Source organism: Copadichromis virginalis, linkage group LG13 (genome assembly GCF_057382275.1).
Source record: "Copadichromis virginalis isolate Kocher_CV1m ecotype Utaka linkage group LG13, C_Virginalis_male_GT1.1, whole genome shotgun sequence".
NCBI lineage: Eukaryota > Metazoa > Chordata > Actinopteri > Cichliformes > Cichlidae > Copadichromis > Copadichromis virginalis.
In genome coordinates, this window is record NC_140630.1 from 31,831,831 (window position 1) to 31,848,402 (window position 16,572).

The 16,572-nt window shown below is 40.5% G+C and overlaps 1 protein-coding gene across 1 annotated transcript; it reads left to right on the forward strand.

Moving 5' to 3' along the window:
- The first annotated feature begins 2,121 nt into the window (after window positions 1-2,121).
- On the forward strand, window positions 2,122-14,000 carry LOC146695976 (cadherin-1-like). Its single transcript, XM_085476679.1, has 12 exons — window positions 2,122-2,289; window positions 3,378-3,533; window positions 4,132-4,267; window positions 4,582-4,754; window positions 7,921-8,049; window positions 8,671-8,856; window positions 9,007-9,257; window positions 11,256-11,398; window positions 12,216-12,307; window positions 12,492-12,624; window positions 12,759-12,974; window positions 13,076-14,000. The coding sequence occupies exons 1-12, from the start codon at window positions 2,137-2,139 to the stop codon at window positions 13,207-13,209; spliced, it is 1,902 nt and encodes a 633-aa protein (XP_085332805.1). The 5' UTR covers window positions 2,122-2,136; the 3' UTR covers window positions 13,210-14,000.
- Window positions 14,001-16,572: the final 2,572 nt, after the last annotated feature.

Sequence of the window (16,572 nt, forward strand, 5' to 3'; positions counted from 1 at the left end):
TCCACTTGTCGAGTGGAAAGTAGGTTGAGTTTGGTTTGTAGACTTAAGCGTTCTTTGTATAGCGCCAGTGATGGTGACTGAGCGTACTGCCTGTCGATGTTTAAAATCTGGTCTGAAATAAGCCTCTGCTCCCGCTGTGCACACTGTCTTTTAAATGCTGCCACTGAGGAGATTTCTCCTCTCAGGAATGCCTTCAGAGCTTCCAACACCGTCTTGTTTGGCATACCAGGTGTTCTATTCTCGTTAAGAAAATTTTTAACTTTAGAAGAGATGTTAGAAACAAATTGTTCATCCGTGAGCAGCAATGGATCCAATCTCCAGAGCTTTCTCTGAAAAGCAGCCCTGAAAAGCTACTTTGAGCACGAGGGGGGCATGATCAGAGACAGTAATGCTTTCATAGCTGCAGAATCCAATACTATTAATTAGCAAATTATCAATAAAAAATTATCTATTCTAGTGTAGGTGTGGTGTACATGTGAGAAGAAGGAATAGTCTCTACCAGTAGGGAACAAAAACCGCCAGGGATCTGTGAGACTATAATCTTCAAGAAAAGACTTGACATAAGTTGCAGATTTGTTAAGAGTAGCAGCTTTGGGGGATGAACGATCTAAAACCGCATCCAAATAAAGATTAAAATCGCCAGAATTAAAGAGTGAGTATTTAAGTCCAGGAGGTGTGAAAACAGGCGTAGAAAAAATTGCACATCATCAAAATTGGGTGCATAAATATTGGCCAAGGTCACAGACCTGTCGCAGAGTTTGCCAGACACTATTATAAACCGACCGTTTTTGTCTGACACAACAGTGGATGGAACAAATGTGATGTTCCGATCGATAAGAATAGCTGTACCCCTGGCCTTTGCTTTAAAATTAGAGTGAAACATCTGTCCTGACCAACATTTCGCCAAGCGTGAGTGATCCGAATCCTGCAAGTGAGTCTCTTGCAAAAAAACTATCCCGGGCTTAAATTGCTTCAGGCGTGATAAGGCTCTCTTTCGCTTTATTGGGTGGTTCAACCCCCTCACATTCCAGCTAACAAAGGTAAGATTACCACTCATCAAGGAAGTCCCACATTTTTATGTGCAGAGTTGCCCAAGGAGGGAAGGGAGGGGACGAAAACAACAACAACAACAACAACAACAAAAAACATGACAACCAACCCCACCCCAGAAATAAAATGCAATACAATAACATATCACTGCGTAAAAAAAAAAAAAAAACCAATACCACCCACCAATATCTCCCCAGCAGGTTGCAAAAGCAACCGTGTAAGCCCCTGCTTTCTTCCCATACTAGTCCCAGTTTTCAGGACACGAAGAAGAGAAAGAAAAAAGAACAAGAACAAATCCTACCCGTTGTTTCTACGCATGCGCACAACACAAAATTCTGTGGCGAACCGTCCTGCCTTTGTGAATATAAGCTACAAACATACTTTGACTGGTAAAATTAAGTGCCAAACCGTCCTACCTTTGTAAATGTGACGTACAAGCATACTTTAACAGCTATAATTAAGTGCCAAACCGTCCTACCTTTGTGAATAAGAGCTAGAAACATACTCTGACGGGTAAAATTACGTGCCAAACCATGCTACCTTTGTGAATGTTACCTACAAGCATACTTTAATGGGTAAAATGAAGTGGCAAACCGTCCTGGCTTTATGAATGTGAGCTACAAGCATTCTCTAATGGGCAAAGTTACGTGGCAAACCGTCATACCTACTTACATTTGTGCTGGAATTACTCTGTGACAGCAGAAATGTGCATAAACTACTTACGGTAGGACGTTTTGCCAAAGTAGGACGTTTTGTCAGAACACCGGAAAACGGAAGTCCATGGATGGAGCTTTTAACAGTTGCTTCTGCGTCCTCTCCAGTAGACTTTGGGATACACAAAGTTATCCCTCATGCTATGGGCCGGGAGACAGTATCTTGAAGCTTAAAAAAGTTTGTTTGATTCTGAGCTAAGTCTCTTTAAGGCACAAAACCTACTATTAGGTTTGTTTTCTACCAAGTCTCCATCACTCCCTCTGACTTACCTCTCACTTCTCTAAGTTGTGTAATTCTGAGATATACAATATAATCTGTAGTCTTTATTGCAGTTTGTCAATTTGTGAGTGTTCTTCTATCCAAGCTTTCTGCATGTTTTCCCAGATTACCAATGATCCACAAGTGTCTGTTCTTCAATCCCCCAAGTCTGGTGGAGGGGTGAGGAGGAGGAAGAGAGACTGGGTTATTCCTCCACTCAGTGTTACTGAGAATAAGAGAGGAACCTATCCCCTGAAAGTAGCTCAGGTATGAGGAACTGAAGGACCTTGTGAAGAATTTGACACTAAAGTGCATTGTAAATGTTTATATGTTTCCTCTGCAGTCAGCAAGTCTTTTCCCCCTATTTTGAATTCTCATTATTGAATCTGCAGAGTTTTCACTTTTCTTGGATGTGTCTTTGTCATAAGCTGACCTTGTTAACTTTAGTTGAGTAAAAATATGTACATTTTTGGTGAAAGAAACGTTATTTCTTAAATACAGATCAAAAGTTTATTTGCTATTTACGATAATGAGAGCAAGATATTAGCAGTCAACAGTAACTGTCCCACACCTGGGGGAAAAATTAGAATAACAGATTTATCCTAACCAGAGACCACATACACACATACAGAGTCATGTTTCACCCTATTTACATACAGTTGAGCTTAATTTGTCTCACCATAAATGTATTGATATCCACTGCAAGGAAAGAAAGTAAAATGTTTAGTCATATTTTGTGTTTGAAATTTCAGCGTTTAAATGCTAAGCCTGGTCCTGCTGGAAATTTCTTCCTGTTAAGAGTGGTTTCCCTTCCCACTGTCACTAAGTGCTTCCAGACCAGCTGATTCTTGAGGTTCTTTCTCAAATATTGTAGCATCTTTAGGCGGCTTTTGTTGTGAATTGGTACAATATAAATAAAAGTGAATTGGGGGCCACGTGAGCTCAGTGGATGAGCAGGCAACCACACGTCACATGGCTGCAGTGCAGCAGTCTGAGTTTGACGTGCAGCGCTTTCCTGTGTGTGTGTTTCCCTTCTCCTTCTTCCCCGTTTTCTGTGTATCTTCACTGCTACATTATCCAATTAAGGTAAAAGATGATATTATAGAAAAAAAAACATTAAAATGGTTAGCACCAACAGTAAGCTAATTAGTTAAAATTAGTAACTGTAGCTTGTCTTCTGATAAAAAAGAAACACATTTAAAAAATCCCAAGTGCTTAGAGAATCTAGCAATCTTGTTGATTTGAGGAATCTCTTGATATTTTTGAAGATGAACTTCCACGGCTTCTTTATTGTTGCATAACCTTTACCATAGACAGTGAGAGTGATCTAACTCCGTCCTGTGTGTTTTTTCCAGATCCGCTCTAGTGACGATAAAAAAAAGAAGCTCTTTTACAGCATCACTGGTCCTGGAGCTGATCTGCCTCCTGCTGGTCGTTTCACAATGGACAGGGAGATGGGCAATCTGTATGTAACACAGCCACTCGACAGAGAGGAAACAGCCAGTTACACGGTAATCATCCTCACTTTGTCCAAATGTGTTCCAAAGTGAGTATGTTTTAAAGATCACTTAGTAATAAAAACTTTTATCCTGATTATTCTATCATGTTGTTGTTTTTTTGTAACATCTTGTGTTTCAGGATCATATTGAAATTAATTCAGTTTTTTAATCAACTACAGACAATACTTCACAGTTAAGAAATAAGATTCTTGATGTGCAGATCAGTCTGAAATGTTCAGTTTAGATAAGTATTAATAGTCTTTACTAGTTTTACTAGGTTTGTTAAACCTTTACAGCTGGACATTGCAGGTCTTTTTGGCTGTTTTGAAATGGAACACACAAAAACCCTTTTGAGAGACAGAAACAAGAAGTCAAGTGACGCCTCACAAAATCTACTGTGAATGAATCAAATGTGTAGAGTCAAGACAATAAGTCTTTTCATTTCATTTTATTTCTAGAATTTTAAAAGAATTCGATTCAGTTTATATTAAATTCACCAGTCACACTGAAATCTTTACCTTGTTTGTATTGTGTGTAATGTTGAAGGCGTAGAGATAAGTGAATCAATTTAAAGCTGAATCAAACATGTTGAAATCTTCTGCCTGTGTAGTTTGAAGCACATGCTGTGGCTGATGGAGCAGGACAAGCTCCCATGGAGATTATAGTCATTGTGATCGACCAGAACGACAACAAACCTTATTTTACGGTGGAGTACAACGCAAATGTTGCTGAGGCCACGACCATCGGTATGTTTAAACATATTTTTGACATTATTTTGTTTTTTGAGATATTGAACAAGCAAACTTGTTGGCACTTATTTGCAGTTTTCTTTATTTTTTAAAACTATCTACAATTCTCATCAATAGAAATCAATGTAGTGCAGAGGTTTAAATGCAATGAATTTTAAGATAACCTTCAGAAAATTACAATGTGGGTTGGAATGAAATTAGACTTTTTACGCTAACTCTATTTTGATTTAATAAATTCTTAAATGAAGCAATGTGAAGACCTTCTAAAACTTCTGCTCTTTATTTCCTTTTTCTGAATTCCTCCACTCCAGGGACTGAGGTGGTTAGGGTTGAGGCCAAAGATGACGATGAGCCAAATACTGACAACTCAGAGCTCCGCTATCGTATTCTGAACCAGGACCCACCGCTGCCCACTGACAACATGTTTGAAATCAACCCAATTACTGGAAGCATCAGAATCACTGGTAGAGGACTGGATAGAGAGGTAAGACCTGTTAAACACATTTAAAACACAAGTGTCCTTTTACGCCTAAGTACTGAAAAAAGCATTTTATAATGAATCAGGATCAGTAGTCTGCCTGTCACTGCTAGAAATCAGTCAGAAAGAGGGTGCTGCATCAAAACACTGCTGGTGATTTCTTCAATTGTGAAACTTGAAACTGTTTGCCTTCAAATAAAAGTTTTACTTAATGTTGAAACCAACAGATTTCATGAGGCTACACTTTTACTTTACAGGCTAACAGTCTCTATTTCTGGCTTACATTTCACCAGTGGCCCCCAAACCCCGGGCCAAGTCGTTTGGTACCGGGCTGCGAGAGTTGAGGCTCGGGTGTGAAATTCATGGTTTTCAGGGTTTTTATTGTTAACTCGGTTTCCCTGGGACTTTTTCTGGGGGTTCTTGGGAATCAGGGCTATCCGGCCTTCAGTTAGCCATTCCAGGTGTGGAAGAGGTCTCACTGACAAGCAGCTGGTTCATTTGTACTTATAGGCGTTCACATGGAGTACAGTATGTTTCTTCAGTCAGTAAATGTGAACCACGTCGGGGCCTGGTGCTGTCCAATTCTTCATAGAGACCCTTTCTTGGCTGTCTGCCACTATGATGGTTACCCGTACCTGTTCAGGAAAGTTGCTGTTGTCTGTTCTTAGATCCACTAGCCACTGAGCATTGGCGTTATGGGTTGCGTACTTCTATATGCGCTTCGAATATTGCTTTGTCTACAGCCTTGGTGATGCTATTCCCATATTGTTCCCCTGCCATTCTGTTGCTCACCCCTTCAGTGGAGAACAGCTGGTTTATTCTGTTGCCTTCTATTACTCTGGTATAGTTCTTTAAGCAGCTGGCCCAGGCTGTAAGTCATTGTTTGGCAGTTTCTAAGGTCTAAGGTATGGACAGCTTGCTGTACTTACGCACATTCTTCATTGCACCTTTCTGCAGCTCCGATAGTTGGCAAACTTCCCTCCCTGCCACCTTGAGCATACATAGATCAAGGTATGCATGGTATATATCAATCATAGACAAAAAATGCCAGGACTGATTTTTTTTTTGTCCCAGTCCAGTCTGGCTCTAGTTAAGATAGGAATCCTTGCACTTGGCAGCAGTGTTGGGTAAGTTACTTTAAATTAGTAACTTAGTTACATTACTAGTTACTTCTATCAAAAGTAACTTAGTTACTTCAAGTTACTTGTTACCTTCAAAGTAACTAGTTACTAGGGAAAGTAACTTTGGTTTTACTCAGAATTCTCTTGTTAATGTGTTGCTTCCATAACTTTGCCAGTCTTGTGCGCCTTTTACATCCAACACAAAAACTGCAGTCGTGGTGCTTTCGATTGTACTCAGAACTCGGAAATTCTGCCTTCTGAATAGGAAGATGCAGGTAACACCAGACTGCAGATGAGTTGCATACAGGGCTGGACTGGGACAAAAAATCGGCCCGGGGATTTTGACTAGAGACCGGCCCACCATTATAGGAAAAATCATAAAGCCTTTGAATGAAAACCAACGCTGTTGTGACAGTGATGTACACTGTTCTGATGGTATATATGCATCAATCTATCAATCGTTTGTTGTAAGATTCAGATAATTATTTTTTAAAAGCTAGATATTTTAAATGAGAATAAGAAAGAAAAGTATTTCTTTGTGCCCCCCTCTCCCTGTTAATGCCCTACATGCCCCCCTGGCAACACTTTGCTAGACCCGCCCCTGCACAGTTACCAGCTGTCAGCTACTTAGAAAAGGATCCTGGTGTTATTTGTCTCTCAGAAACAGTTCATAACTTCAACTCATTCATGTCACCTAAAAGGTAAACCTGTTTCTCCATCACCTGTTCAGCTCTGATGATCCAGTAAGGACATCTCCTGGTTTCATCTTCATGTTTCCCTCTCACCACATATCCAAACCGACATCATGACCAGCAGCTTTACAGCTGTGGCTCCAGCAAACATCAGCTGATACTAGAAAGTAATATTAAATAAATTCTAACAACAGCTGATCAAGCTTAAACGTGCTGCTGTTGTTTAGCGCGACATCAGCTGGTTTCCTCTTTCTGGCACAAAGTGGGCGATAAACAAACAAGAGAGCCGATCAGCTGATCATTGATCAGTTTCATGATTGAAGTAGAAACAGGAGAGGGAGGGGGGAGAGAATGAGAGAAGAAGTGGCAGCTGTGCAACGTAAACACAGAATAACTCCAGCTTTGTGTTTTTCCATTCTAGCTGACAAACTGTGTTCCTTTTCACCTCAATACGAAACGCGTAATATTTTCTCTGAATAAGAGACGATTCGGTTTTTTAGGGGACGGTTGGCAACTCTAATAATTAACTTTATGAACAAAATAAAGTTCAACATCAGTAACATAGCACCCACCCAGCTGTATAGAAACCCAGTCATGCTAGCTAGCACGCAGTACGGGAAAAACTCCACCTAAACTTGTTTTTTTACACTCGGACCGGCGCCCGCCTCGGGTCTCTCTTCCTTCTCCGTCCCCTTTCTCTCATCCACCTGCTTGCCTCCACCACTTGCTAATGTTACTGAATCTGTGGAAGCTCTGCGATGTCACCACACGAAGTAACGAGTAACGAGCCTATCTAAATCCCAGTAACGACTAACGCGTTCCTGATTTTAGCATAATAACTAGTTACCGTGCTCGTTACCACAATAATAACGTAGTTACCCAACACTGCTTGGCAGTGTGTAGAAGCAGTAGGTACCCCACCTGTCGAAACTGGGGTGAAGCACACCAAAACTTTGGTGAGTCGTGGTCACATGACCTAGGTGTTTTGAACCACGCTTTGGAGCGGTGTATCGAAACTTCTGTGCTTCGGAAGCTTGACACAGCGTCGACACGTCTGTTTCGAACTTCCCATGCCAAACAAACAGCCTCCTGCTAGCTGGTCAGGGAATACACTATATTTAAAAAGTTTCGACACGGCTATTATTAGTTAATGGCATCAGGTTTACAGGTATTTGTCATAAGCAAAATATAAAATGAGTTTCGCTTCAGCCTTTCGGCAGAGTGCCAAGCCTTCATAGATGAACGACTCTAGTCAGCAGTTTGAAAGCTGTGTGTTATAGAAGTGTGTAAACTGATGTCAGTGTTTCTTCCTTCCTGTTGATGAGCTGATTTACCTTAACAGTCCCTGTATCTTAACAGAAATATCCACAGTACACTCTGACAGTGCAAGCAGCAGATATGGCAGGAGAAGGGTTAACTGGACAAACCAAAGTCATCCTCACGGTGACGGACAGCAATGACAACGCTCCAGTCTTCACTCAGAGCTCAGTAAGTATGAAGTAACTGGAAACTTCCTGTTTAACTGCTGCTTTTTCACTCTGTTAAAGCAGAATACATTCATCCTGTATCTAAATGCATTACTAATGTTGCACTCACACATAGTAAAAACAGCAAAAACCCACAATAGAACAAAACATGTCCACAGCATGTGCACTTTAGCAGCTGTTCAACATGTGCTACATTTTGTGTGTAACTTTGGCATTTACATGTGGACAGCCGGCAATGAGTAAAATACTGCTGTCAATTTAAGTAAAAATTATTAAAGAAATTATAATATTTATATCTACATAGTAGAGCTGCCTCCACGTAGTTGACAACTAGTTGTCACAAATGAAAATGTAGTTATCTATAGATTTTGAGATGCATCAGGGTGCCCTGGTTTGTACAGGGAATAGTGAGTCTTTGACAGCACATGGAAAATATGCTAATATGGTTAAAAACACTTTTGTTCCATTTTTAGTGAATTAACTTTATTTAATAAAATTCCACAGCTGTGCAGTAAGTAATGAGCCCAGTATAATGACAGACTACAAAATGAGGCCATTATTCTCTATCCCTAATGAGGAGGCTTTAGATCTGTTTTCACTGCCATCCTTTATTTTCTCACAGTATAATTCAACAGTTGATGAAAACAAAAAGGATGTTGTGGTGGTTAGGATGATAGTAACAGATGAGGATGAACCACAAACTGCAGCCTGGAACGCCAAGTTCAAGATCGTCAGTGGTGATCCTGATGGACTTTTCACAGTAAAAACAGGAACTAACAAACAGGAAGGAATCCTTTCTACTGCAAAGGTACGAAGAAAATCAGGAATTCATTCATAATATTGGGAGATAATTGTCATCAATGAGTATTTTCTTTAGTCGATGGAAGTACTTTCTGTGATTTGTTGTAACTTAACATTGCCAACACCCTTATGTTTTTTTTCTCTTCCTTCCAACCAGGAGCTGGACTTTGGGACGGCCAGCAAGCACACTCTGTTGGTTTCAGTGGAGAATGAGATTCCTTTTGCTCCTGGTGTTTCTGTGGTCACTTCTACCACCACAGTGGTGGTGAATGTGAAGGATGTGAATGAAGCTCCAATATTTGATCCAAAGGAGACGCTTGTGGTAAAACCAGAGGACCTTGCTGTGGATGAAGTCGTGGTGCAGTACACTGCTTCAGACCCAGACACTGCACGCAAGCAGACAGTCTCGTAAGTCAAACAGGACAAAAAAACGCCTTTTTACTATGAACAAATTTCTCACTGACAGAGACAATGTATCACTAACCTCATAAGTGCCTCAAACATTCAGTTTTTCAGTCAAAAGTACACTATAAAAACACTTCATTAGTACCCAGACTTTGTTTTTTGGCACCTGGCAAACCGACTGAGGGGCTGTAAAAAAGAGGCGTTCAGTTTCCAAACAGGGAATAAAAGTCTGTAAAATGTGTAATATTTCCTTGTAAATTTACATAAATAATAAATTGGTGGAAACAATAGTCGAAGAAAAGAAGTGACTATATATCCATTGATCATTTGAAGGTAAAACTATAGTATATATATCATTTATTTTTGGCTCCACCCACATGGAAAAGAAATAGTAAAAACTTATATGTGATTACTCATGAAAGTGGCCACTTTCATATATTGTTTTAGGAAGTATCCAAAACATACAAGTTTCATTATATAATTTTTCAAGGGATCTTATATCTGTTTTCACTCTTATATGCTTTTCATACAAGTTTCACAAAAGACAGATACAAACTTTATAAGATTTCTATACATCTTTTCCATATGAGCATAGTTGGTTTGGCAAGTGAGAAGTTGTTGGTTCAATTCCAGTCCACAATACAAATCACTGCAAAATCTGGTCAGAAAGGGGATTTGGAAAACACCAAGTGAGCGACATTTCTCTGGGTGAAAATTGTTTGTTTATATCTGAAGAGAATGTCCAGACTACTTCAAGCTGATAGGAGGGCAACAGTGACTCAAATAACCACTAGATATTCATAGGTAGACATGCATAACCATCATATGAAGAGCAGCATCTCTAAATGCACAGCACATTCATCCTTGAAGCAGATGGGCTACACCAGTGAACCATCACAGTGCGGGACACAGTTGTTAGCTAAAAACAAACAAACAAACAAACAAACAAACAAACAAACAAACAAAATACAGTTCACTTGGGTTCACCAGAGTTGGAAAAACAAAGATTGGAAGAATATTGTCTGGTCTGAAGAGTTTTGATTTCTGTTGGATGGTAGGATTACATTTTGACAAGCATGAAAGCAATGAAAAGCATGACTCCATCCTGCCTTATGTCAACAATTCAGGATGTCAGTAATGGTGTGAAAGATGTGTTTTTGGCACTTTGAGCCTCTTAATACCAATACTAATTCCACGGCCTGCTTCTGGCTGTATCCCTGCCTTCGGTGTACCAATCTTCGTATTGCTGCTTCCAGCAGGATAACACACCGTGTCACAAAACTCAGATAATCTCAAACTGGTTTCTTGAACATGACAGGAACGCTCTGTTCACTGACTACAATTTGCATGATGCTGTCAGGTCAATATAGACCAAAATCTCTGAAGAATGTTTTCAAAATAGGTTCCAGCCCAGTACTACCACTGATTACCAGAGAGAGATGAACTGGTTCTCTCTTTTCTTTTCTTTTTTTAAAATAGATGTAACAATCCTAACAATGCAAAGTGTTGACGTACTTAACAAAAAAAAAAACACTTTGTATATGTAATTCAAAATAGATGTGGTACACAAATATTTCTAAAAATATTTGTGTACCACATCTATTTTGGCTACCTCTGGCTACCCTCATAGTACATTTGGTTTGCTTATCAAAGCCCCAAATATAAAGAATGTGAGAAACCTGTAACAGTTCATTTGTCCAATTACAGTTATCATAACACCATGGATTAAACATGAGGGAAGAATTAAGAGATAAAATAATGATAATATTAAGAAGAAATATTAAAAAGAAGAAATATTAAGAAGAAACATATAAGATATTAAGAAGAAAGATAAATATTATTGTCACTCGTGGTCTACACAGAGCTACATTTGCATAATAAAAATACAGCCCGACAAATGTCCAAAATCAAATAACACACTGTGCCATATTGTGAAACATGCTAATTCTAATCATCCTGCCTGCACAGTATTACCATCTTTTCGGTGACTGTCTTGTACAGGTACAAAATAATGAATGACCCTGCAGGCTGGCTGAACGTGGACAAGGACACAGGTCTTATTAAAGTGAGAGCGTCCATGGACAGAGAGGCCATCTTTGTCACAAACAACAGATACATCGCAACCATCGGGGCCTATGATGATGGTAGGTGGGAGTTAAGACTGATGCAGATTATTATCATCATTTGACTCCCATACACAATGACCACTGATATGATTTCATAAAATAACAAGTGTCTGAATAATTACACTGGTAAACAAGAGTTTTGCTGTGGCTCTTTCACCTCTACTTTAACAAATCTGTACAATGTCAGAGATGAACATGAGGAAAGAGTTTATCAAGAAACAAAAGTGATATCAGGGAAACAGGCAAACAAAATGTATTTTATTGTTCACTGGATTAAGGTGTGTGTGCACGTGCGCTCGCTCTTTGCAATACAAATTCCAGTACAAACAGATGTTCCTGGCATGCTCACAGCTAATAACATTGTTGCCCTTTGTTAATGGGTTGCATTTATATAGCACTTTTCTAGGCACCCAAAGCGCTTTACAATTCCACTATTCATTCACTCTCACATTCACACACTGGTGCAGGGAAGCTACAGTTGTAGCCACAGCTGCCCTGGGGCAGACTGACAGAAGCAAGGCTGCCATATCGTGCCATAGGCCCCTCTGGCCAACACCAGTAGGCGGTAGGGTAAAGTGTCTTGCCCAAGGACATAACGACCCAGACAGAGAGAGCAGGGGGATCGAACCGGCAACCTACCGGTTACAGATAAGCTTCCCAATCTCCTGAGCCACGGTCGCCCTTTGTTGCAGTACCTTCAATTATTTGTGTGTCAAATGTCAGTTATGTAAGAACTGGAAGACCAGAGGAAAGTCTCTGAGCGTTAAAATTTGGACTATATTTCACTTTGTCGATGGAACCCACCTGTGAACATCTGTGTTTGTTCTGTGACCAGATGCAGTCCCAGCTACAGGAACTGGTACTCTGATCATTCAGCTGGAAGATGTCAATGACAATGCTCCCATCATTGAGCAGCATAAAATTATGGTATGTCTTATTTCCCACCAGCTCAACAGGTGTTTTCATCTAACACATCAAATAGTGGTGCAGGATGGGTGTATTTATTGAATCTACCGACTTCAAGATGCGATCAATTAAAAAGTTTAACCAAGCCCTATTTATGCAGTCATGTGATACAGAATATTAGCATAAAGGCTTTGTGTTTCCTCAGGTGTGCAACAAGGATCCAGCTCCTCAGCTGCTCTCAGTAACAGATAAAGACGGACCAGAATTTGGAGCTCCCTACTCGGTGTCTTTACAGGGCATGTCAAAGACCAACTGGACCGCTAGGATGAACGACACCAGTATGTAAACTGTATAAAGTGATGCTGTCCAGTCACATGGCCAGAATTTGAAATATTTTGAAATAGAAACGTAATATATTTCATGACTTGTGTTGAGATTATTTCCTGCGAATATCTGTTTTGGGTTTTTTTAGGAACAGGCATCATCTTGAATTTAGCCACTGAGCTGCCCAGTGGAAATTACAGTGTTATACTGACAGTGGCAGACAAGCATGGGTTGGGGCAGGACAACATCATCAAAGCTGAAGTGTGCGACTGCAAGGGAGAAGATTTGATGTGTACTCAGCGTGCTTTAGGTGGCAGCAACCTGCCCATTATTCGGGGAGTACTTGGAGGCATTCTGCTGCTCAGTGAGTTGTGAATGGATTTATAACTTGTAGCCTCTGTTTTCTTTCCCAGCTAAGTGGATTTGGTTGGTTGTTGTGTGCTAAACTTTGTGCTCTGTGTTCAGTGCTGGTCCTGGTTGTGCTGTTTGTCAGTCTGAGGAAAGAGGAGCAGAAGGAGCTAACATCTAAAGACAACATCTTCTACTATAACAGAGAGCAAAGTAGAGAGGATGATCAGGTAAATGGACACCAGTTCTGATTGCAGCGTTAGCCTCATCCACACCTGTGTCTTCATCCACACCTGGTCCGGCCTCTGTGTCTTCATCCACGCCTGGTCCGGCCTCTGTGTCTTCATCAACCTCGTCTGCTCCTGCCTCGTCTGGTCCTGCGGTTGCCACACCGTCATTGGACCCAGCTCATCCTATTCCGCCTCGCCTCTGCCGGCCGCTTTCCTTTTCGCCACCGCTGGCTTCGCGGTCGTCCTCCGGACCTGCTCAATGGCCACCACTGCCTTCCAAGTGGCCGGCCTCCTGATTTGTTTTGTCTGCACCACCGCCGTTGCCGTGTGCACGGTCGGCCCCCAGAACTGTTTGTACGGTTAGATGTAACGGTTTAGGATTTGTGTTCTCATGTTTTGTGTGGGTTTAGTTCCATGTGTCATTTTCTGTCTGTCTCTCAATGTCGAGTCTGCGTCTTTGTGTAGTGATCTGCGTCTCATGTGAGTGTGTTCAGTTTACCTGCCTTGTCTCGTCTCGTTAATTACTCCCAGCTGTGTCCACCACCTGTAATCTCCCTGTGTTTCTCTGTGCGTATTTAAGTCGTGTCTTCTGTCATTGTAGTTGCTGGTCCGTCTGTGTATCTACCATGTTCCTTTCGTGTGTTCTCCCTGCTGTCACAGTCATATACCATCTTCCGTCTTCCTTCATGTTCAGGTTCGTGTCCTTGTTCAGGCTCAGTAGTTTAGTTGTCCAGTATAGTTTAGTTCTCCGTTTACCATTTGTCCATCTATATTTTTGTGTTTAATAAACCACCCTCACACCTTTGCAAGTGCCTGCGTTTGGATCCTCCTTTATTTCTTCCACACGGCTCATCTCACTCACCGTGACACTTCCGTTGTGTTTTGGAGTTTGTATGTGCTTTGTCTCTAGGGGCCACCGTATGTGACTGATGCAAGCCAGATCCTTTTATTTAGCAAAACTGTGATTAATAGTTAAATATTATTGTTGAGGGGCACAGACAGGACCCCACCCCGCTCTGCACGTGCCTGATTTTAAGTATAAAATGGAATCCTGTTGTTGCATAGAGAACAGAAGTGCACCAAAAGTTTGTGGTCACGTGACCTGTGTGCTTTGAACTGCGTTTCCAAACATCTGCGCTCGACACATTGTCGAAATGTCAGTATCTGCAGAATGTGGCTTGCTGAGCTCAGACTCAGAGCACTGTTGGTAATACTGCTGCCAGCTCCTACTATCTGCTGTGTATCTGTGAAGTCAAGGGCGTAGATTTCGTTTTGGCATTGGTGGGGACGAATGATTCAGTTTTTTTTCCCTTTTGTCTTTGCTTCTTGATAACAAAAGGAGAAATGTACTTGCCTACATATGCTATTCTACATGCTTTTAAACCATTTAAAATTACAATTGATAGTTTTATATGTGAGTTATATAATGCTAAATTACAATTAAACAAATGACTAAGTATTTTAGACTTTGGTTTACTTCAGCCATATTCAATATAAATCAGGTATCATACAAAAATAAAAATAACTTCATATTCAGCAGGGCTGGACTGGGACAAAATATCGGCATTTTGACTAGTGGTCCCACCATGGTATTATAGGAAAAGTCATAAATCCTTTGAAGCCTTTATAATTAAACTTAAACCTACACCACCTTCCCTATTCTGGTATTCTAAACAGTAACACCTCATTTATAATTACATATACCTATAACTAAAAGGGTTGCTAACTCCCAGCAAAAAAAGAAAAAAAGTAGGGAACCACTCCCCCACCCTCTGCCTCAAGATGCTTAACTAACAAAACCGATTTAAATTTAATGCGCGTATAAAACAAATGCACATAAATCTATTATTTTTCTCCAGTAATTAAATAGATTCAACATCTTTCTTCAACAGAATTGCAGACTGCACAGAAGGTACCTTAACAAAGTAAAGAATACTATAACTTACTAGGGTATATACTAACGAGACTTAATATTTACTGAATACAATAATGGATTTCTATACATTTTACATCAGATGAAAATGTTGGTTGAAAGATTCAGGTAATTATTTGTTAAAAGCGAGACATTTTAAATGAGAATAAGAAAGAAAAGTATTTCTTTGTGCCCCCCTCTCCCTGTTAATGCCCTACATGCCCCCTGGCAAAACTTTGCTAGACCCGCCCCTGCACAGTTACCAGCTGTCAGCTACTTAGAAAAGGATCCTGGTGTTATTTCTCAGAAACAGTTCATAACTTCTCTTCAACTCATGTCACCTAAAAGGTAAACCTGTTTCTCCATCACCTGTTCAGCTCTGATGATTCAGTAAGAACATCTCCTGGTTTCATCTTCATGTTTCCCTCTCACCACATATCCAAACCGACATCTTGACCAGCAGGTTTACAGCTGTGGCTCCAGCAAACATCAGCTGATACTAGAAATTAATATTAAATAAATGCTAACAACAGCTGATCAAGCTTAAACGTGCTGCTGTTGTTTAATGCGACATCAGCTGGTTTCATCTTTCTGGCGCAGAGAGAAAAGCCGATCAGCTGATCATTGATCAGTTTCATGATTGAATTAGCAACTTTCTAGCTGAAGTAGTACGGGACAAATCGCGTTCCTTTTCACCTTAACTTTAAAGTTTGACCTCCTCGGCTGTAATTGGTCCAGGCCAGAGTCGATCATGACCAACTGGCCAATCCACCACCGTTCATTTATACCGTTAAAAAAAGAAAAGGAAGAAAACCCCATCGGCCCATAAAAACGAAAAATCACGAGCGGCCCACTGGGCAAATGCCCGGTATGCCCGATGGCCAGTCCAGCCCTGAAATACAGTCATGACAATAAACATGAGTTCAAGGACTTAACAACATTACTTCAGTTATGTTGTCAGTGACCTCGCCTCTCCACCTCTGCCTCTGTCACCTGATAAATAACAGTGAGACATTCAAATACATGCAGTCACACATGTGCTTCAAATACAGTCATTGAAACAACAGGTCATCATCCAATTCCACCTGTGATCTTGTGTCACCATTACTCTCTGAGCTTTGTGTTGGTTCTTCTGTCACCTGACAAATAGGACATACATGACAATAAGAATAAAATGTGCAGCTGCTTCAGTGTTTCTGTCAAATTGTGCAGATCTTGACTCATCAGTAATGTTTGTAGGGTGAGTGCATTTTTACAACAATTTGTGCAAACTGCACTGCAAGGTGGAATATTTGCAAAATCGTGACTACCTCATGATATTTTGTCTCAAAAATTAACCCTATGAATATGTCAGTGCCATTAGGATAAAATTGTCACCAACATTTTGACTTTAGACATATAATTTTAACAGCCTCTGTAAACTAATATCCCGGCTCGCTCGAGGCTACGTTTTCTCTGACAGTTTCAATCAA

Bases quoted from the DNA above. Each gene is read 5' to 3' on its own strand.
- LOC146695976 (XM_085476679.1), top strand. From the start codon at position 2,137: ATGTTTTCCCAGATTACCAATGATCCACAAGTGTCTGTTCTTCAATCC. The intron at 8,050-8,670 runs GTAAGTATGAAG...ATTTTCTCACAG, and splicing joins CAGTCTTCACTCAGAGCTCA to TATAATTCAACAGTTGATGA. The intron at 12,975-13,075 runs GTGAGTTGTGAA...CTCTGTGTTCAG, and splicing joins TGGAGGCATTCTGCTGCTCA to TGCTGGTCCTGGTTGTGCTG.